This window comes from Takifugu flavidus, chromosome 9 (genome assembly GCF_003711565.1).
Source record: "Takifugu flavidus isolate HTHZ2018 chromosome 9, ASM371156v2, whole genome shotgun sequence".
Lineage (NCBI taxonomy): Eukaryota > Metazoa > Chordata > Actinopteri > Tetraodontiformes > Tetraodontidae > Takifugu > Takifugu flavidus.
In genome coordinates, this window is record NC_079528.1 from 2,696,701 (window position 1) to 2,717,540 (window position 20,840).

Consider the following 20,840-nt stretch of genomic DNA (forward strand, 5'->3'; position numbering starts at 1 on the left):
ATAGAACAAGTCAGCACAACCAGCCTGTGGTATTTCAGTCACCGTAATCATGAAACAAAATCAGTGGGGAAAGAACAAAAGTGATCAGCATAATTGTGTGGAAAAGTAGCTCTGGCATAATTGGGTCATTATAGCAGGCAGGGGAGCTTTCAGCAGGTGAGATCCTCTTTGCTGCCCCTGGCTGTGAGGAGAGGTGGGGGTGTCACCCCCTCGTTTTATCCCTCGGCCAATCATCATCTCTAATAGATGAGACTCCACAGGAAGTGACATGTTAACTAACACTAATTATGCTCTCTAGGAGAAATTGCAATTAGGCCACATGTTAAAACCTTTTGCGGCTGCCACGTCTCCCCCTGTGTCACAGCCACCGTTGGTCCTGTGGAAGATCACCACCAGTACGTGTCCACCAGTCTGTGTGTGTGTGGGTGCCTGCACCTTTGACTTGGAGGAGAGCTGGTTCAGGGGGTCTGGCCTCGGTATTTAGCAGCCTTTTGATTAGAATAAATGAGGGCGCTTTCATCTCAGTGAAGGATGTCATGAGCTAAAGGGCAGATACCTTTCGGTGTATCCAGCAGTGCCAATGACAGGTGCTGTCATTTAAACCTGGTCATCCTCAAGAAATGTGTTTTATTATGGGCCTGCACTGTTACAGTAACTGAAAAAGAATGTGGACCTGGACATTTTAATTGTGCTCATCCGTGATGTTAAATATTTCATGAAGTAATCATTCATTCATTTATTGCCATCCATATAATGCAGGATCGCAGGACACCGGAAGCTATGCTGGCATTAGCTTGGCATAACTTGTTGCCAATCGCCCATGTACCAACCATGGTGACCTTTTTCTTAGCCAGGCAGTGCATTTACTAGTCCGTATGAACTTTTTAGTCCATTAGCTTTATGTCTTAATGGGCATATAGAAACAAATAAACCATTTACACTCATATTCATACCTAAGGTCAGTTCAGGGTCACTATTTGGCCTCTTCCCCCGATGGATGTCTTTGGACTGTGGGAGAAAGCTGTTAAACCCCTGCAGATCCAGGGAGAACATGCAAACTCCCCAGAGAAAAGTCCCTGGCCCTGCGTGGCACTTGAACGTCTTCTTTAAGTTATGATGGAACTAAGCATGTTGCACTATGTTGATCAGCTACAGGAGTGTACATGCAGCAATAAATCAAAGCAGACAGCCATTTAAGTTGTTTTCCGTTACATTTTTATTTGACATTTGTTGGAATTTCAGTTAGGGACAGAGCTGCACGGTGAGATTGCATAGGTGTGATATGAAGAGGCAACACAGCAGAGGTTTTTGTGTAAAACCAGGTGATTGGTGAGCACAGAATGGTACCTGTGTTTCAGTGGTCTTTGGATAAAATTAGTGGTCTTTTATAAATTGGAGGAAAAAAATCCCTAGCAAATCCTGCTACAGAGCCACAACATGCATGGATGGATCTCACTGGTCCCCAATAGTCCAGTTAAACCCCTGTCTTAATCACACATTATGAAAGTAAACACTTCAATATAGGCATATTTTCTTAATATAAGATATCCCTTTACAGCCGATGCTCTTCACAAGACAACAGGTTTAGTGCAGCGGCGTTGTAAACATCTGTTTTTCTTTCTGTGAATAAATACTCTTGCACCAGCATCTCACCACTGCTGCACATGTTGAACAATTTCACATTTCCATTGACGTTTTGGGACAATAATAATACTTCCTAAATTCACAGCTTTGACTTTTGTTCAGCCGACACAGAAAGCTAATTAACAAATGAGACTAAGCCTGAAAAATTAAGACATAAATTATACTTTTTTGATATGTACTGTGGTGGCAGCTGTATCTCAGTACACATCAATGTGAATATAGCATCCATAATATTCTTTTTTTTTTAAATCAGCTGCTAAAATCTAAAAAGACAGCTGAATATATTCAGTGGTGTTCCTCAGCATCTCCCTGAGCTCTTACACCCTAAAACAAGTGAAGGAAATAATGAGTTAAGCATGGACCTAAATATAATAATAATAATAATAATAATAATAATTCACTTTTTAAACAACACGAATTACCTGTTTGGCTTCTGACCAGCAGATGGGGCCAAAGCAACTCTTCCTCTCTGCAGAGCACTAGCAGGAACCTGCGGGCCTTTTGTTTGCTGCTTTTCCTCCATTTGAAAAATATCAAAGGATAGACAAAAGTGATATTTTGCAAAATTCACTGAAATAATTTTTTTTCAAAAGCAAAGGGGAAAAAAAAAAAATGAAGATATGAAGAGCTAAAAATGCATTACCAGTAATGGCTTGTTGACAGGACAAGGTGGCGGAGGTCTGTTCGGGGGGTCTGGCCGGGGTTTGGGTACTGTAGAAGGCTGAGAGTTGTTTTTAGGGCTCCGAGAAGCTAAAAGTCCCGACGGTGGTGGAGGAGCCTGCTTTTGCGCTTGCTCAGATTTCATGGAAGGTAGAGCTTTAACCTGAGGAGGGGTTTGTCTCTGAGGTGTAGTTCTAGGTTGCTTCAGAGGCTGAACGAGTTCATCTTTCTTCCCCGGAGGGACGGGAGGAGGTTTCACCCCAGGGCGTGCGGGAGCGTTTCTGGACTGAGTTGAGCAAGAGGGACTGGGATGTGGAGAGGGTTTACTCTGGAAGAATCGTGGGAAATATTTTAAGTCACAATTAAGAGGAAAACAGAATACTGTCTAGGACATAATTGCCTACCACACGGTCCAATTCCTGCTTTTTCAACAAGAATGCTGGGTTGGCGTGACCACTCACTTGACTGTCAGCACATAAAGGCTTCCCCTCCACTGGGATGGAACAGCTGAGAATTTAAAAAGCACCAATCCATCTTTCAATCACTCAAACAACTTACAGAGTGACATACAAGAACAGCCTTAAATTATTGTTCCCCTATGAATTAAATACCTTGGCACTGGCGGTGGAGCAGAGGATTTCAGTGGGCTGAGTTTGTGCCCGTAGCACCTCCACAGTCCCACAACAGCCAGAGCCACAAAGATGACCAGGGGGAGACTCAGCAGCATGGGTAGGAGGTTGCCTGGGAGGAACAATAGAAGAAGATTGGAGTGAGAAATCCTCATCATTATCAGTATATATATTATAATCAACACAAAACAGAGCTGTCTCACTGTGGTTGATGACAGGGCCACTGTCCAGACTGCCCCCGAAACCCTTCTTTTCACATAGAGGAGGAGCCCAGCCAGCATCACAATGACAGTTATGGTTGTTGTTGCACAGCTTGTGAAAGAACATTAAAAAAAACCTGTATTAATCAACCCACCCAGGCCCAAGCCACTACGATTACGGTAGTACCCCCGGGTAAATGCAAAAGACAACACTGGCACTATACTGTATTGGTAAACTGAATAAGGAAATATCTGCATCTTAGACTATTTTTCGTGCTTTCCCACCCTCGTATGGCTTTGCTGTTCCTTAGTCAAAGAAACTCACCCCGTGTCCATTGCACTTGTTATTGCACTCATCAGCTCTGAGGAAAGATGCATTGCGACATTCCCCATTAAAACAAATCTGTTGGAAGGAGAGGAAGTATTAAAGATGACTGACTCCCATAAAAAAGGGGGGTGGGTATACACAATCTAAAAAAATTAATGCAAAATTACACGTTTGTGTCTCACCGAATCGACTCCACACTTGGTGCCCGTCATGACCAAGCCTGGGTCCAGAGTGTCACTCTGAGTTTCTTCGTCCACCTGTCCAGCCTTATACACGTGTGTTCCCATACACCGGATCTTCTCGTTGCCCACACTGACGGTGGTTTCAATGCGAACAGCATTGTTTTCAATGGGCTTGGAAACAGATGTTAAACACTGAATTTTCCCACATTTAGCATTCCTGGAAGATATAATGAAAGACGAGGGTCAAACCTTGGTTGAGAGGGGTTAATCCCATGAAATAAGATGATTTTGAGGTTTTTGTATCTTTACCTGTCCTTACAGGTCTTGTACCTCCCCAGCAGATCTTTTCCACAGTTTCCAAACATGTCCCCAGCTTCATTAACCTTCTTGAAACACAGCTCAGGGGCTGGACGTCCATCTTTGGTCAGAAGACAGAAAATACAGAGAAACACTCATTTTTACAGCACGCAAAAACACACACCAAACATCACAGGAGTGTAAATGTGGCTGACTGATGGAGACCAGATGGTAGCCTTTAATGTGTCTATGTGACTCCCGTGGAACTACAAAGGCTCTCCAGGGTAGGGGCTGTCACAGTATGTACATGGAAACCATCCAATAACAATCCCTAATCCTGTAACCTGCTGACATATTATCACTCCACTATGATATACACCGGATGCTAAACTACTATAAATGCTAATGTAAGACATTCATTCAATTGGGACTCCCTGAAAATGAAATAACATCATTGGAAGAATAAAAAACTGTGCTGAAAACAACTGTAAATTGAGTATTATAGCGACCAATAATAATTTACAAGTAAAATATTCTGTACTAACGTGTCTTCCAACTGTGTCATTTATAGATTCTGCCCTCTAGTGGAAGAACTGCTAAATTACAGATACACGACTGGTCTCAGTATTACACACTAATTTTTCACTGCAAGCAGTGAGCAGATAAAACCGAAAGGGTTGGTGCAATATTGAAAGTTTGAAAATAACAGATCACAGGCCACCGGTCTCACCCACCTTGTCCCCAGAGAGACTGACACTGCTGCTCCAGGGTCAGACACATGCCGGTGTAGCAGTAGGCTTGCCCACTTGCACAGGTTGTACCATCTACCAGGTAAAAATTAGCTGGACAAGATTCTGTTCTGCCATCACAGTATTCTGGAAGGTCACATGATCCAGAAGGGGCTCGACACAGAACACCAGGGCTCTTCAACTGCACAGAGAGAGATAATAAACTGAAAATTCTGTCACAAACAGCAGAAAGATATGACACCGAAGTAGATAATATATAATTACTGCAAAATGAAAGCAGTTCTGTTATATTTTAAATACACTCTGGTGCTATACAAAATGGGAGTCATATATGGTATATATATATCTATATAGATCTATATATATATATATAGATCTATATAGATATATATAGTCAGTGTCCAAATAATTATGGCTCTGACAGTCTGAGCAGTAAAGTCTGCCTTCCCAATTTAATCTGTTGTGCCACAGGTCGCTATGCATCAACACAACAACAAAGCTAATTGCAGAGTACCCTGGAGAAAATCATTTGGTTATGTAAATACTATAAGTGATTTTTTTTTTAGTAATATACGTCTGAGCCATCAGATCATTTTCAGGGGTCTAGGTAATTGAGTACCTGGGCTTTATTTAATAACAGTAATCAAAGCGACTAATTCATGGTAATTCCTCTCCCCAGTTGATCTGTACCTTGCACTTGTGGCAGCAGACGCCATGAGCACACTCAGCTCCAGCTCTCAGAGTGCAGTTGTTGGCGTTGCAGCAGAGACTGGTACATTCCTGCAACAAAGGTTTGAGTCAGTTGAGGACACATGCGTCCAAGCAGGAAAGTACGCAGGGAAAAACCCATGAGAGAGACACGACAAAGACCTCTTCTTCACCGCAGTCGCATTCCTCGCCTTCCTCCAGGTAACCATTGCCGCAGCGCTGGCCTCCGTACATCACTCTAGTGTTTGGCAAGTTGAAGAGACACTTCCCGCCTCCAGAGGTCAGGTAGCTCCTCAGCTCTTTCAGGTTGCAGTCGTTAAACACGCGTGGAAAAGGGTGACTGGAGCACGGTGGGAAAGAAGCGTAAAAACCATGTAAATGACACCACCTTAGATGCTTTTCATTTAGTCTGGACTACTGGTAAGCTTTACCCTGTAGCAGCCGCCATGATGCAGCCTCCGTCTTCGGCCCTCGCCTGGCAACAGCCTGTGCTGTCGTGGGTCATCCCGAAGTTGTGGCCCATTTCGTGCGCCATGGTTGCGGCTACGCCCACAGCTGACTCTGAGTGGTCCTGTTGAACATGAGGGTTAAAGAGGACCCAGAAATCAGTGTGAAACTTTTTTTGTGGCCCATATTGAAATTCAAGACCCTTGAAATATACTTTAAATAAAAAGTATTTTCTGCACACTGCAGTGCTTCTGACTGTTGCATTTAATGTACTTTACCGTATTTACTCCACCAGACTGGTAGTCAGAGCACATGGCTTTAAGCGGAGCCAGGCCAATGGTTGTACCCTGAAATGCCCTCCCCCTGGAGACACAAAAGGCCACTGTAGATTAGTTCCATCTGGACAATGGCCACTGGGATGCAAATGGTGCTGGTTACTGTCTCACACACTAGAGATAAAACTAAGCGAGGGATCTGCTTGGCAGAAGAGGAAACTGACAAATCATTAATAAAAAAGCGGGTAAAGGAAAGGGCCGCTCACGTGATGAGCTGGGCATTGTCGTTAGGCAAAGTGCGGAGCTGTTTGCTTCTCCATGACAGGAACGCTGCCAAAGTGCTGTGAGGGTTGTCTGAGACACTGATCATGTCCACGTTGGTCCACACCTCCAGACCGATTAATGCAACGCGGATGTTTAGGACCTTATAGTACTGTGGAAGAGCACAGGAACAGTTTCACACATTTTGACTTGTCGGTGCTAAACATAGAGGTGACACATTGACATCAGGCTTTACCTTATCAACCAAGTTGGCGGCTTCTAGTAACTTCAATTTAGTCTTCTCGAAATTGCTCCCGTGTTTGTCAAACTATAAATTACACAGGCCGTTTATGAAACAGAAACAGAAACGCCCACATACACCCACGTTTCTTCAAAACAACGACAGGATGTGCGTTTGAGATGTGCATTTACTATATTTATGTGTGATGTCAAATTATGCTATTTACAAAGCCAGTATCATAAATGGAATTTATGACATCCTCCTGCAGTCCCTATATGGACATCCTTGTCTGGATTGAGAAGAAAACGCTAATCTTTATGTTTTATATCACACAAACTTGCTCATGTCATAGAGAAGATCCATCTAACAACTAATGTTGTTAGTCTCAAACTCCTCCTCATTGCTGCTTGACTGTTGTTTATCTGGTCCTCACCTCGGCCTTGTCAGCCACTAACAGCAGTTCTACATATTTCATATTCTGGCTCAGGTCCCTTTTGTTCTGAAAATGGAAAACAGTTGAAATGAATCATGTGGTGTCACTTGTGGAAACGCCGTTTAAGGCAGGCGATCGTTTCTGAACTCACTCTGCTCAACTGCGGTGACATCATCCCATGGATGAAGTCATCAAGCTCCTCCTTGTGTCCCGTGTTGCCAGGGTGATGCAGGCAGCTACCTCTGGGTAGCTGGAGACTCTCCGCTCTAAAAACAGCGTGCTGCTCTTCGCCCCCGGCAGCAGACAGAGGCTCTATCAGGTAGCTGACGCTTGTGTTCAGGGAAATCAGTCCCCTGAGAAAACAAGACACCGCTGATGGTTCCATCAGGAAATGAGGGGGTGAATGTTGCTGTCTGGCTGGATGATGTGTTACCCAAAGGAAACTGCTATTTAGATCTCAAACCTACTTTGTTGAAATAATTTTTTATATGTGTGGATAAAACCAGATGGCTGCACATCAGACTTATTTTGTTTGTCCACGGCGGTTTTATGGAGCAGAAAAATGTGTCCCAGCTGATTTACTGCTGTTTGTCAGGGAAGATCAGCTGGAACTGACCGAGCATTGCACGCTCTCCCTGCCTTTCCCCAGAACTGCTCACGGACGCATACGTCCACACTCAAACGCAGACACGCAGCGGCGATTCAAGCAGCTGCAGAAAACATCTGCAGAGTTCAGACGCCCACATGTCATCAGCCCTCTGTGTTTGCATTTCTCTTGCATCTGCAGGAAGACATCTAATATCCATGCTCCCAGTCTCCAGATGTGCTACACACAGAAAAAAAAAACTGGTGTGCGGTCCAGCCACGACTGCCGGTGCTTTGCCAGCTCCTCCCGGGGTGCCGGTCCCTCCTCTTTACAGCAGGAAGGAGCAGCTGCCCTGGATCCACACCAGGAGAAAACACAGGATCTCCACACTGAACCGTACTCAGTGAACCAACTTCTGGAGCCAATGACCTACTAACCTGCACACTCCGTGTGACTGTTTCCTGTCACATTATCTGTTTGGCCACTGTGAGATCACAAAACGAGCAGCGGGGCAACAACCCACATCTGCATGTATCTGTCCAGCCATTTTCTTCAGCAGTTTCTAGACTCCAAATATGATGCTTTAACTGGTTTCACATGCATCAGCCCAGTGGGGCATGAGCCATTTGATTTGTCATGAACTGATTGATGCATAAATGTTACTTTTGTCGCTCCTTTTTGCAGAAAACCTGTCAAGTTTTTATTTTTGGGATCAACTTTGAGTGTCCAAAAATGCTTTTCTCTACCTGAGTCCTGAGCACGTGCTCACAGCGACACTTGAACCATCCACGCCCCGAACCTCCCCATGGTAGAAACAGTGTCGCTGAAAGACAAAAACCATTAACAGGCAGCTGTGTATGGATGCAGGTGGTGCGGGATCATCCCAAAGTGTGAGAACATTTTCATAATCTTACATTATTGGCAGGAGAGGATGACTTCCGATCTCCATCCGCCGTGTACCATATTTCCTGATATCCAGGGACCAGCAGCTGCCTGGTGAAAGATTTAGAGAAAATAAATATTCGCCTGCAATTGCAACAATATGCTGGTCTAAGGGAACGATGGGATTCTGGAGCAAAGAGAGGAGAAAACAGAAAAACTCACGCAGCTCACAGCCCATAAAATATGGACCCCGGTGGAGACGCCACTTAAAACCAGACTGCTTTAGAGATTCAGAAGATCTCAGAGAAGAGAGGAAATACAAAGAATGTTGTGGCTGTAATGCGATCCACATGCACCTTTGCCAAATAACTCCTGCAAATTTCATTTGTTTTTTTTAGGTTAACCAAAGAAGCATCAAGAGAAACTAATTTTATGGTGTTTGAATGTTCAGCTGTGTGTATATTTAGACCCATTTCTGTCATCATAGTAGCCCAGTATTTGCAACGTGGCTTATTTTCCTGCCTTTCTTCCCTTTGAGCGTCTCAATCCATTCTTCCTGTTTTCATTCATAAACTGCAGCTGCTTTCATTTTGCTCTGCCCCCTCCGATCTTTAACCACAGTCGGACTCGCACTCTTTGAACTAAAGAGAATTCATTGTATTAGCCAACATGTGAGATACTATTCATGATGTAATCACTAAACTTTGCCTGGTCATAGGGTTCTTTTCTAAGGAGAGTTATTTTTTAAACAAATATACAGCACTGGACTGAAGATGAATAAATAATTGAAGTGCAAAATATGCACATTTGATCCCAAGATAGATTTCTGAAATCATTAAAATCATCCAAACTTAGCTTAGCATTATGGCCCCCAGTTAACAGTATGCCTGGAGAATCCTACAATAAGTGAATAAATCTGTCAACTCATTTCAAGCTATTACCTCCACCAAGGATTTTATGTCTCTGTCTGTGTTTGATTGTTGAAAAACTTGAGAGTTTAGGAAATATTGGTAATGGGCCAAGGAACCAATGATTCTGGTGGGACATTTGGTTTTCCAAAGATCAGAGGCCAAACAACTACAACGTTACGTACTGTAAGCCTGTATTACTACTGCCTGTACATATACTATACTACGGGTGTAAATCACAATATGTGGGGAAACTAGCTGCTTGGTGGAGCTCTGTGCTCCCCCCTCCCCCCACACTAATTAAATTAATATGATCTTTGGTCTAATTCAAATGCTAAATTTGTCTGCATGGTTAAAAAAAAACTCTTGTGACTGTATGATACTGGCGATTTGGATTATTATTGGTTAGCTTCTGCATCTTGTTTTCGGACATCACAGGAACTAAAACAAGATAACCTTCTGACCATAGCCCCATATTTAAGACACAAGCACGAGAATAGTATCAAGCTTCTCATCTGCCTCCAGGCAAAGGAAGTGAATAAGTGCATTCAATGAAATGTCAAAGTGCTCCTTGAAGGGATGAAGTGGATGATTGAATGGAAGATGGGGATTTTTCTTTTCTTCACTCAAATGCCCTAAAGGATCAAAAAAACAATAAGGGCCTGTTTACAGTGGCCACAGAGCAAGTCAAGAGACAGAAAATATCTGAAGTTTTCTAATTGCAGGGTATCAGTCTGCAGTTCAGGGGTTAAGAGGGAGTGTACAGTCACACACACACACACACACACACTTTAAAATGACTGCTGTATCCGGTCGATGTCACCTTGCATGGAGTACAAGAGATGAACTTTTCACCTCAATTATGTTCTGTCTAATTTAAGCTTCCCTGAGATTCCCATCATGCTCTTATCTGCTTAATCCTCCCTGTCACTCCAACAGGCCCCTTTAAAAGTTGCAGACGACTGACTCAGCTGTACAGCTGCTGTCTGCACGTTGGAGACTCATTTTTAATGATGAGACACGTAACGTTTAACAATGTCTGTTTTGGCTTAAAACACATTAAAATAATTCCTCAATTGTTGTAGCAGAACTAAGCGGCGGTTGATTCAAATCACAAGACTGTCTGTCATCCTGTTAGAAAACCACAGGCACCACCCAAAAATATCTTCTAAGTTGTGGTTAAACCGTTCAGTTTGCATTTTAAAAGTCTCTCTAAAACATTCTTCCACCCAATGAATCATAACTTGTGCGCCACAAAACGAAGATGGGTGAGAAGAACACGTGTGTGTGGCATTCCGAGGGGCTTTGGGCATCCATCTTCCCCCACTTCTCCCTAAGCCGGATGGCTTTGACCAGTCGAAATTAAAATCAATTAAATTTGACTTACCTAAGTATTTTACATAACATCACTGCAGTGTCCAGTTGTCCACACCAGCATAAACACTTCACTCGAATCCATCAATGTAAAATAAAGTGGTAACCACCACAGAGTGAATGGAACTCTTTGGGCTGAGATTTTAGGAGCTCTCAGGTCGTCTGTTATAAGACTAACAATGGCAACACGAACGTATGTAACACTCCCCCCTTGATGCTCCTTATTGACGTAATACATTTTCTATGTTTGGTCTTTGCACAAGAATACCAGAACACAAAGAAAACGTGTGGTCTGTCGGGCATTTTGTGGCAGACCGCTTCTCTGTAAGGTTGCCAGACAGCCACTAAAGCAGATGTGCCCATTATTCAGCAAATTTTGCATCCAGAATTAGCCTTCATGCACAAGTTAAACACAGTAAAGCACATTCTCTCCGCACCCACAGTATCCGGACCAGCATCGACATGGGAAAATCTAGAGCGTTTAGACAAAACCGCTATCTCTTAAATGCTGACACGGATCACATATCAAGACCATAAAATCCTCTCTTTGATGGCGTTTTGGAGGACGTCCAGGTTCTGGACAGATGTGGGGATTGAGGAGCGTGATGCTGCGGCCTGAATTAAGACTGGCTGAGACAAAGGATTGGTTCAGCCTCATGAAGGGAGCGAAGGGGGGCTAATGCTAATGTACACTTGGAAATGGAAGGGAGGAGAAGGGGATGTTGGGTAATGCATTTTAGGGTCAGTGGGTCACATTCTCTCTGAGTATCAGATGACATCACTACGCAGCAGTGGAGGGAGGGAGAGGGAGAAGGCTGATGTAGAGTTTAAGTACACCTCAGCCACAAATGATGAAGAGACTTTTACCAGTGTTGTGTTACGTGAGGCCTGGCGAGGGTTTCCACAACACACAGGCACAGATGAATACATCCACGGAGACAGCGCTGTGAGACTAAACAGGGAAGAAAGGGCGAGTGGATGAATCCCTGCCCTCTGCCACTCGATCTGCCATCCGTCAGCGCTTTGCTCTTTGTCTTGTCCGTGTTCTTCGGGATTGCTGTGTCTGTGTGTCGCCTGTCTGCGTGTGGCCGCGGCCTCTGAAAGCATGTGGGAGGCGTGTATTTGTACTGGAGCCCTGGGGAATGTCAGATCAGTGGAAGGAGGTGAGGGGAGAACGAGCTGCTGGTTTTTAGAGCGGACGGTGGCTGACGCATGAGGTGAGAACAGGGACAGTCGTAACTATGATATGTACGCTTCCCCGAGTTTTGGTTCAGGTCTGCGGCCAGACGGCCTTAGCGAGGACATTAATCACCAGAACAAAGTCACGGAGCGGATGAAACATTAATATCCTCAGCGTTCATGTCTGAAGCAGACATACTTCATAACCCGCCTGTCTCTACATTCTGCTTTCCATGGCTCCCCCCCTCCCCCCATCATCATTCAGTTCCTACTCCATTTCCTCCCATCTCATGCTGCATTTACATCCCTTTTCCTGCGCTCTGAGTCAGCAGCGCCAGCCTCTGACAGGCTCTTAACCAAATCAAAGCCTGACTGGGTGCAGCACTGCCCATTCATTAAGATAAAAGCTCAGGCTGCAGACCGCACACTCAAACAAAGAGACGCACCCATGCACGCACTCGAGGGTATTTGACACGCAGGAGTGCGGGAGGACGTAAATTAATGGATTCTGTGCTGGGAGTCGTGTCCAGCGCCTTTTTTTCTGGGGTTTGTTGAAAGGATGGCGAAAGCAAAAGAGGTGGACAAATGTGAAATCAAATGAGAGCGGTGTGTGAAGATGAGAGGTGAGAGGGGAAAAAGAACAGTTCGTAGAGTCGCCGATGGCTCCTTTAGCTGCAGGCTGTCGGGGAAACTGTTGCAATCGGGAGTGGTCAGGACAGAGAAGAGGACACTGGCTTCATTTTCTCTGGCTCGTCTCCAGCTCAGACACTGATCTTCACACATACTCCCGTGTTCTTCATTATCCCCCTGCCCGTACTCTCACATGGCCCTGAACTCTCCACATTAGGCCAACAGAGGAAGCAGCCATGGAAATGAAAACACAGTAATCCAGGAAAAGAGGAGACGAGGTGGTAGGAAAAAAAACACTGAATAAACTACTGAATAAACCTGTGGGAGCTCCTTTAGTTTGGTATTTATGTGTGTTAACACTTCGTGTGTATTTTGTTTCATTTGCTGTTGCTTTCAGCATATTGTGTGGTTGCATGGGTGACAACATAATGCCTTTGCAGCTATTTAACAGGAAGCCAAAATGTAATCGTACCTGCCCCTGCAGCTATCACAAGAAGCTATCTCTTTTAGCTAACCTCTGCAATGCTTATTAAATACATAATAAAAAAATAATGAAGAAAAAATTGTTATGCTGCAACTTGCGTGTCTGTTTTTTAAGATGGGACTTACAAAAGTGTTTACGCCAATGCCACTCCATATCTTATAAATATCTGCCAAATTTCACTTCAGCTTTTTGACGAAACCATAGAGAAGTGCATGGTATCGTTCAACTCGCTGTACATTTTTTTGTTGGAGGTTAGAGGAAACCATCGAAGGGTTGCACAAAAACGGTTTCCAAACATTTGAGGGAGTTTTGTCAGACTATTTTTTAGGCTTTAAGGAGGTCACAAATGTAGTCAGCCTTCTGTCCTTGCCAACCTCGACCCCTCTCCGGAGCACGCAGACAAAAACAAACATTGTGTGATTGATTAAAATTCCTTATGCCCATGAGGAGATCTGACTGTGTGACCACCTGCTGAGGAGTGAGAGCGGGGGTGGGGGGGGGGGTGGGGGCGATCCCTGAGGGGACGCTCTGTGAGACGGAGCGGAGACGTTGTCTGGTAATGCATGTGTGAGCGACGGGGGGAGTGATGGAACCTGCATCTGCTGATGGAACCAACTCCACTCCAGCTGTAGACTAGACGAATCTAAACGAGAGCACGCGCAGCACTGCGGGTGACACCCTTCACATCCCCGCACATCTGTGCAATCACACTATGCCATCACCTGCTGCCTTTTCCTGTTACTAACCTTCTGGTTCCGGACCAGCAGATTACAGGATGGTATAGGTGCAAGCGCAATCTCACTTCCTGTTTGCCCAAAGCACGCAGCTCGGGTGTCATCCTTCCTCGCCTCACCCAACCCCCTTTGCACCAGAGGGGTTATAAACCTAAATCTTGCTGAATTGTGAAGACATCTGCATGTACTGATGTATAATCTGTTTGTGCATAATTAGATTGGAGTCATTTAATAGTGAAAATTGAACATTGCGGGACATCATGTGTGGAAAAACTGCAGTGTGGAGCTGTTCTCATCTCACTTACTCATTTTTCTCCAGTTCTAGTTTGAGCTCCTGGCCCTCAGCTGTAATCACAACCAGCACCTTGGAGGGATGCTAAAAACACAGAACACGTGTTATTTATGAGGTGTTGTGTTAATATGTAATGTTTAATTCATTTTTTAGCAGAGGAGTCAGAGGAACAGACTGACTCACCTCCTGGTTGGCAGACCTTCTGTGTCTGTGGGGCTGCAGCCATCGAGGATAGGTAATCTCATAACTATGGACGTGCTCAAGGACGCTCCTCACAGAACCCTGGGTAGCTTCTCCTGAAGAACAGCCCAAAAAGTGAGATGAAGGTGGTGCAAATACATTTTTGGGACTCTGTGTTTGAATTCTGGCGCACAATCACGCGTGTGAGCGCATTCTGGTGCACTTCACATCATGATCAAGGGAATAGTGAAAGGGAACAAACGTACACCCAATAAAAGGTGCTCACAGATATTTGAACTTGTAATACTGTCTCACTTCAAATATTTTTGAAACAACCTACATGCGGTGGCGTTTGTAAGTAATTTAGAATGTTAAGAGATAGGCTACTCTGCACTGCAACAGGAGATTGACAGTATTGCTTTTAGTCGTGGCTGTGAGAAACAATCGGACTCACCGTGGTAAACGGCTCCGGCAGCCGGAGCGCAGAGGAGGGCGATGAGAGCCAGACACACGGAGGAGCGCACAGCGCCGACAGGAGGACGCCGCCGCCCTCCCGGACGCATTTTAACAGCGAGCGGCCCCGGAGACGTCTTCCAACCTGAGACATAAATGTGCGCTCGGCGATCTGCGTGCGTCTAATCAGGTGGAGACAGCGGCGCGACGAGCCGCCGCCGCCGTGGCGATGCTTGCAGGACGCGCGTCTCTCAGCCCCTCCCCTTCACACACGCACGAATGCGCGCGCACACACACGCGCGAGATTTTATTTTATTTTTTTAAATGAGAGCCTTAAAAGATTTAGGCTTTATTTTCCACCGACAGAGACATTTTTCATGAAAATAAAGGTTTTTCATAGTTTCCCATTTGAAATTTAAATTAAAAGATAGTTTTCAGGTGCGTTTTAACGTCCAGAATTTGACTCATTTGCGTTAAAAGTAGAACTTTGACACCCCCCACACTCCATTTTAAATGGGAATAAGTGTAAACGTGAAAATCAAAAAAAGATGAAACGTGTGAACTAAGCGGCAGCGCGTTTCTCCACGGTTGTAATTTATGTGTAAATATGCAAATATGGTGCCAACAACCAGACTTTGGTTCCTTAATTTCTCTTTCTTTAAATAAACGATGAATCAAAATGTGAACATAATCTTAAAGTCTTCTGCCATCTTCATCTACAAATTTCGATGTCAGGACACCCCCAAAATGTTAAGTATTCCCAGATTTTAAGGGCTTTAAGGATTTTATAACTAAAAACAGCAAATATTTTAATTTATCACGAACTACCATACAAAATATACTGATGTTAGTTGTGTAAATTTTGCAATCTGTTTAGGGCAAGTAATATATAAACAGATGTTTCATTTCTTTCAGGCCAACGTGTAAACATGCCATCTTTAAATAACTCCATTTGCCTGGACATGATCTTTGCCCAGACTGCATGTTGAGGCGGGCGCAGTATGTGCTGACCTAAAATCGCCAAAAGCCAATTTCATCTCCAGGAAACGGCAGTTGTCTTCTGTCTCATTTGTCTTGTCCAATTTTAGCACATTATTGAAAGACTTTACTCTTAAATGTTAACATCTGAGTCTAACGCCGGTTACATAAAGTACAGTGCAGGAGCCGCGGCGCTGTGGAGATCAGGGAACCAAAAATACATGTGCGCCAACACTAGACACCGACCCAGACTGCTACAGTAACAAGGCTACAGTTGGCTTCTCCCACCTTCAGCTCCAGCAGCCATTCATAATGAGCCGCTCATGTCGGAGTGATATGATAAAAATGCAGCAGAGCACATGTCAGGAGGATAGAGTGTACGCGGGGTGTGTGAGGGTATTCTTAGCACCGATGACAGCGCATGGCTTTGAATCCATTCACATCTTGAAATGGAATCCTGGCTGCAGAACAAGGCCGCTGGTAGCTGCCAAGGTATTGGCTTCTGCTTCCCTCCGCTTACTCCTCCGATACTCTCGCTTGTTCTGCAAACTGTTACTGAAATAGCTAAATTGATCTCCCTGAGGTTCTGAGACACTCGCCTGCAAAGAGGAACGTAAAAATACACCGACGAATGCGGCTCCGTGGAACTCGCTGAAACCTAAAGTGATGGTAAATGCCATTGATGATATCAAATGAGGATCTATTTGCAGAGAGCAAAAGAGAAACAGACTCAAGGTGAACATTTAAACTGTCACTGTGTGTCCTCTGTGGAATCACCTGCTTCCCTGGAAGCAGCAGGTGATTCATCTTTACGCTTTTGAAACATTCAAGAAATAAAAAAAACCCAGATGTTTAATGTGTGAAACTAGCAACATGTATAGCTCGTGTATAACACCGTCATTCCTCTTGGGCAACATGTTTGCAAAACCTGGCTGTTTTATCATCTGTCCGCAGCCGGTGCTGGTCCACTTAAATGGTCCTCAGTTCCTTTTATGTTTAGCCTCTCTTCCTCTTGTTCTAGGGGTTGTCGTGCTCCAGGATGTCAGGGTGTTCCTGCCAGAACTGCTCCCCTATAATGTCGCAGTGGTGCTCTCGCACCCTCCGCCTGTTGCGGGTCACAGTCACATCCGTCTCCTCCTGACAGGGAAGCTTCGTCCGTTTGGTGACAGTTTCCTCCTGCTGCAGGTCAAGAAGAGAGGGCATGATTAGGGTAAGATGACTGAAGGAAGATGCTGTTTAAAGAAATAAGCAGTAAAAAATGTCAAGAAACAGGTTAGCTTGATCAATCCATACACCTATTGCACATGCGTGTAGCATCATGGCATTTTATTATTTTAATTATTTGACATTACTTTGTTGAAACTTGTTATAAAATTGAAATTAGAGGGAGTAACCTTCATAACATGCATGCTTGCATTGTGTTTTTTGGAGTGATTAGCATACTAATTGCACAAGTATATACATATATACATTGAGCCCCCCCCCCCCCCCACATAGCTGAACAGACCAACAAATGTGAAAACACACTTCACTTTTTCTTACTCTACAGCTATAATCAGTCACTTGTGCAGAATAACATCTACATTTTTTTTTAAATTCACGTGCTTCACGAAGTTATGTCCAACTACAAATATTTAGACTGGAAATACTTGTAAACACATTTTTTTTACCCCAGATTTTTTTCTTTTGGGGACTGGACATAAAGGGCACAATGGTTAGGCATTAATATGTACTGTTACATACATAATTTTTGCCAAGCCACTTATTCCTTTTGTCTTATTCATCAATAACACATTTTGTTTGTTAATTCATCCTACTGTCGACAATACAGGTGGCAAGAAAAGATTCCTGAGCATCAAAAACAACATTGCAATAATTATTTTCCTTCATTTCTCATGGGTGCCTAGATATAAATACAGCTATGCATTCTTCCATAGTGATCATGTTGTCACCTTCATCTCTTGTCAAGTTATAATCAGCATTTGGTAAGATAATATGAGCGGGACACTGCTGAAAGCTCTACCTGCTACTACACAACACTTTTAAGCTCTGCATAACATTTATTTTGTTTTACTGAGTGTCGCTTGGAGCTTAGCTTATTCAGCAGCCAAATATTTCTGCAGCTCACCATTTCCCAGATGAGAATGGTTCCTTTCCTGTGGATGGCAGATTCATTGTTGTAGTTGATGTTGAACTCAGAGTAGAGGATCTCATTTTTATCTGCAGCTAAAGTGCCCTGGAAGGAGAAGGAACACATCTATTATCATGCAGATAATAAATAATAGAATTCATTAGCCACAAGAATTAGGTTTACAGAATGTAACTTGCTGGAAATAAACTAAGTGTCAAAAATAAAATAAAATTGCAGAAGATCAGGAGACCCACTACTGTTTTCTGGCAGTTTGAAAAGAAAACAGTGTGATAAATGATCTGGAAAGCACAAAGGTTGAATGGGAAGGGGGTGACTCATGATATCCAAACATGAAGCCAGAATGTAAATTTCCACAATTCATCAGCTGTCATCACCTCACAGGAGTTTCCCTCAGCGCCAACTGAAGAATAAAGTGACTTCTAAAGAGAACAGCTGTGGCAGCTGCCACAGCGGCAGACCTACAGGGAGATGGTGGCTATACTGTTTATTCATTTCCTTGTGTCTGCCACTTCTTTTAGGAAACCATAAGTGGAATGTGAATGCAATCATATTGAAAGGCTGAAATAAATAGCTGATGAGCAAACACCAGACCGTGATGACCCCTTGATGATTAAAAATGTAAGTAAAGTCGGTTGTTGACAGGACATAAAATTCCAAATAAACAAAATTTTGTATATTTCATAAATCACAACATATTAAATGAAATACTAGAAAAAAAACACAGGATATTAACGAAAAAAGGCAGTCCTATAGTTACGGATTAGTTTTACAATACTGCCACCTAGTGGTTGATATACAGATCTACACTAACCAAAAAACAATTTTCAAATCCGACTCAGCATCACTTCTGGGATATCCAATTATCCATTTGGAAAGAACTAATGACTGTGAATCCATGTTCCCTGCTGTTGTGTAAATAAAACAGTTATCTACTAGTTAACAGTCTTCAGCCAGTTAATAATTTGGGCTTCCACTGGTCGTTTTTACATTATTTTGTTCTCAACAAATCAGGCTATGTAATTAATTTCCAACTTGAATATGTGTCTGGTCTTTATCTATTGTTGATGTTTTGTTATTAAAATAAAGTTTAACTTTGTCACAGCCTATTAATAGTATAATAAAAAGAAAAATTGCAAATATGTTGCCCTTTACCTTTAAGCGATCCTCTGCCTCGGTTGTAGTGAGTCCACCTTTTTGCACTAATGTCCAAAACACTGTGTTATATAAATTATTAATGTGACCTAAAACATAAACAGAGTAATTTTTAATTGACCTTTGATATTGACAAATTGAAGTAAATCTAAAAAAGATATACTGTATATTTTAGAGAAGATAGCAGCTACTTACAATCAGCTTGCCTCCAGCTGAGATAGTCTCTAAGGTTGTGGTTGGTAGGATACAGGACAACACGGCCATCAAAACCTGGAGGATACAGCAGTGGCTGGTCCCCAAAAAATTCTTTCCAGTAAAACACATATGACGAAGAGAACTGGGACACCACGTGGGTCATGAGTTTACTGTTGAAAGAAAATGGGAAGAAATTGAAAGTCCAAAATGTGAAAAAAAGGGTGAAAAAGGGTAGTTCATAACAGCAGTACCTTGCTCTTCTCTTAAACAATGTAGATGTCTTCTTAAAAATGAAGCTGAACTCATCACTTTGACCATAAGCAATCACAATGTCCTCCAGTCCAGCCATGACAGAGCGTGCACTATGGGTCATCAGGCCTAAAGCTCTGTTATCATTGGGCTTTGTAAACTTATGCTGGTCTGCAAACCTGAAACAAAACATACCAAGAAGAGTGTCTTACTTTACAATATTGTCATTATCATTTATTTTCAGCATTATTTAAATTTAAAGGGAAACTCACTTGTGGAAGTTGCGCCCATCAAGTCTCACAACAATATAGCAGTTTCGTAGACAGCTGTCGTCTGTCTCAAAGTTTCGGACATATTCAAACTTGCTTTTTGCCATTGAAGAACTTGTAAAAAGACAGGCAGATGACTGGACAAAACAAGACTTGAGAAGTCTATCAAATAGGGAGCGCTTCTGAATCACCATATGGATCCTCCTAAAAACAAACACACAAAACAAAAACCTGTGTACTCACATTATATAATTACAACAGAGTGGCATTTTTCCCAGTCTAATTTCAAAAGGTATAACCTATAAGTGTTCATCGCTATGTATACTGTTAAGAATCATACTTCTCTGAAAAAGGAACGTATTTCTTTACGTCAGTTAACAACGAATTTAAGATTTAAAAAATGGGGGATATTGAATATTTCGTGAAATAAGGTAAAATTCATGGCACCTTGTCATAACGGCTGTTAAACTTGAATTTCATGTGTCCTGATTGCAAAGAAAATAACCTCCAATACATTAGTGTCCAATCAGTATGATATTGTCTAGTAAATCTATTGCTGATTGCACAAACATAGGTTGTATAATAGGGCTATTTAGGCAGTAAAATGCATTAAAAATATCTACAATTCCACGAAAATTAACAACTCACATGCGAAGGATTGTGTACAGTCCGTCAAAAAATGTCTGTCGTGTGGTGACAGAGGCCACAGCAACGCTGGTTCCGGACCAAAACACGCACCCTAAACTTATTTTTTATGTGATTATAGCAAGTATTGTACCTATATATATATACTATAACTTGTCACCTAAGCTTCCGAAAAGTCTCCTGTGAACTAATGTCATCTGATAAAAATTAATGTCAAACCAGCGAAAGAACGAACTTTCAAAGATCGTGTATTTTAAAAAGATTTTGCATATACTAGTCACAAAAAAAGGTTGCACGGTGCATACACGACGGAGCGAAGACAGAAAAAAATTTCAGGTAGAAATTAAGGTGTTTTGAGGACTGAACGAGATAAATTGGCAAGCGCAGAGGAGTTCTCCTCTCGAATAAGAGGCAGAGTGAAACCTCTCCCCAGCGGAGCGCATT

General features: G+C 43.0%; 2 protein-coding genes across 2 annotated transcripts; both read right to left on the bottom strand.

Annotated features, from left to right (window-relative positions):
* Window positions 1–1,192: 1,192 nt before the first annotated feature.
* On the bottom strand, window positions 1,193–15,008 carry adam19b (ADAM metallopeptidase domain 19b). The gene is made up of 23 exons (XM_057042610.1): window positions 14,758–15,008; window positions 14,307–14,419; window positions 14,137–14,207; window positions 8,555–8,633; window positions 8,387–8,463; window positions 7,206–7,407; window positions 7,055–7,120; window positions 6,637–6,708; window positions 6,386–6,552; window positions 6,123–6,207; window positions 5,829–5,968; window positions 5,560–5,737; window positions 5,380–5,469; window positions 4,675–4,870; window positions 3,953–4,061; window positions 3,644–3,860; window positions 3,459–3,536; window positions 3,137–3,245; window positions 2,916–3,045; window positions 2,709–2,811; window positions 2,288–2,632; window positions 2,067–2,161; window positions 1,193–1,968 (listed from the first exon to the last, which is right to left on the bottom strand). Exons 1-23 carry the CDS (start codon window positions 14,864–14,866, stop codon window positions 1,962–1,964), a joined length of 2,838 nt encoding a protein of 945 aa, XP_056898590.1. The 5' UTR covers window positions 14,867–15,008; the 3' UTR covers window positions 1,193–1,961.
* Window positions 15,009–16,568: 1,560 nt separating this feature from the next.
* thg1l (tRNA-histidine guanylyltransferase 1-like) lies at window positions 16,569–20,809 on the bottom strand. The gene is made up of 7 exons (XM_057042617.1): window positions 20,400–20,809; window positions 19,755–19,955; window positions 19,485–19,661; window positions 19,234–19,403; window positions 19,039–19,127; window positions 17,863–17,970; window positions 16,569–16,913 (listed from the first exon to the last, which is right to left on the bottom strand). Coding segments are annotated over exons 1-7 (909 nt in total). The 5' UTR covers window positions 20,402–20,809; the 3' UTR covers window positions 16,569–16,751.
* Window positions 20,810–20,840: the final 31 nt, after the last annotated feature.

Excerpts from the sequence above, each read along its gene's own strand:
- thg1l (XM_057042617.1), bottom strand. Across the intron at positions 19,404-19,484 it reads TTGTTTAAGAGAAGAGCAAG|TAAACTCATGACCCACGTGG; the intron begins GTACTGCTGTTA and ends TTCTTTCAACAG. Across the intron at positions 19,128-19,233 it reads CAGCTGGAGGCAAGCTGATT|GTCACATTAATAATTTATAT; the intron begins GTAAGTAGCTGC and ends TTTATGTTTTAG.
- adam19b (XM_057042610.1), bottom strand. The coding sequence starts at position 14,866 with ATGCGTCCGGGAGGGCGGCGGCGTCCTCCTGTCGGCGCTGTGCGCTCC. Across the intron at positions 5,470-5,559 it reads GCGACTGCGGTGAAGAAGAG|GAATGTACCAGTCTCTGCTG; the intron begins GTCTTTGTCGTG and ends CCTTTGTTGCAG. Across the intron at positions 4,062-4,674 it reads TCAGTCTCTCTGGGGACAAG|ATGGACGTCCAGCCCCTGAG; the intron begins GTGGGTGAGACC and ends TTCTGACCAAAG.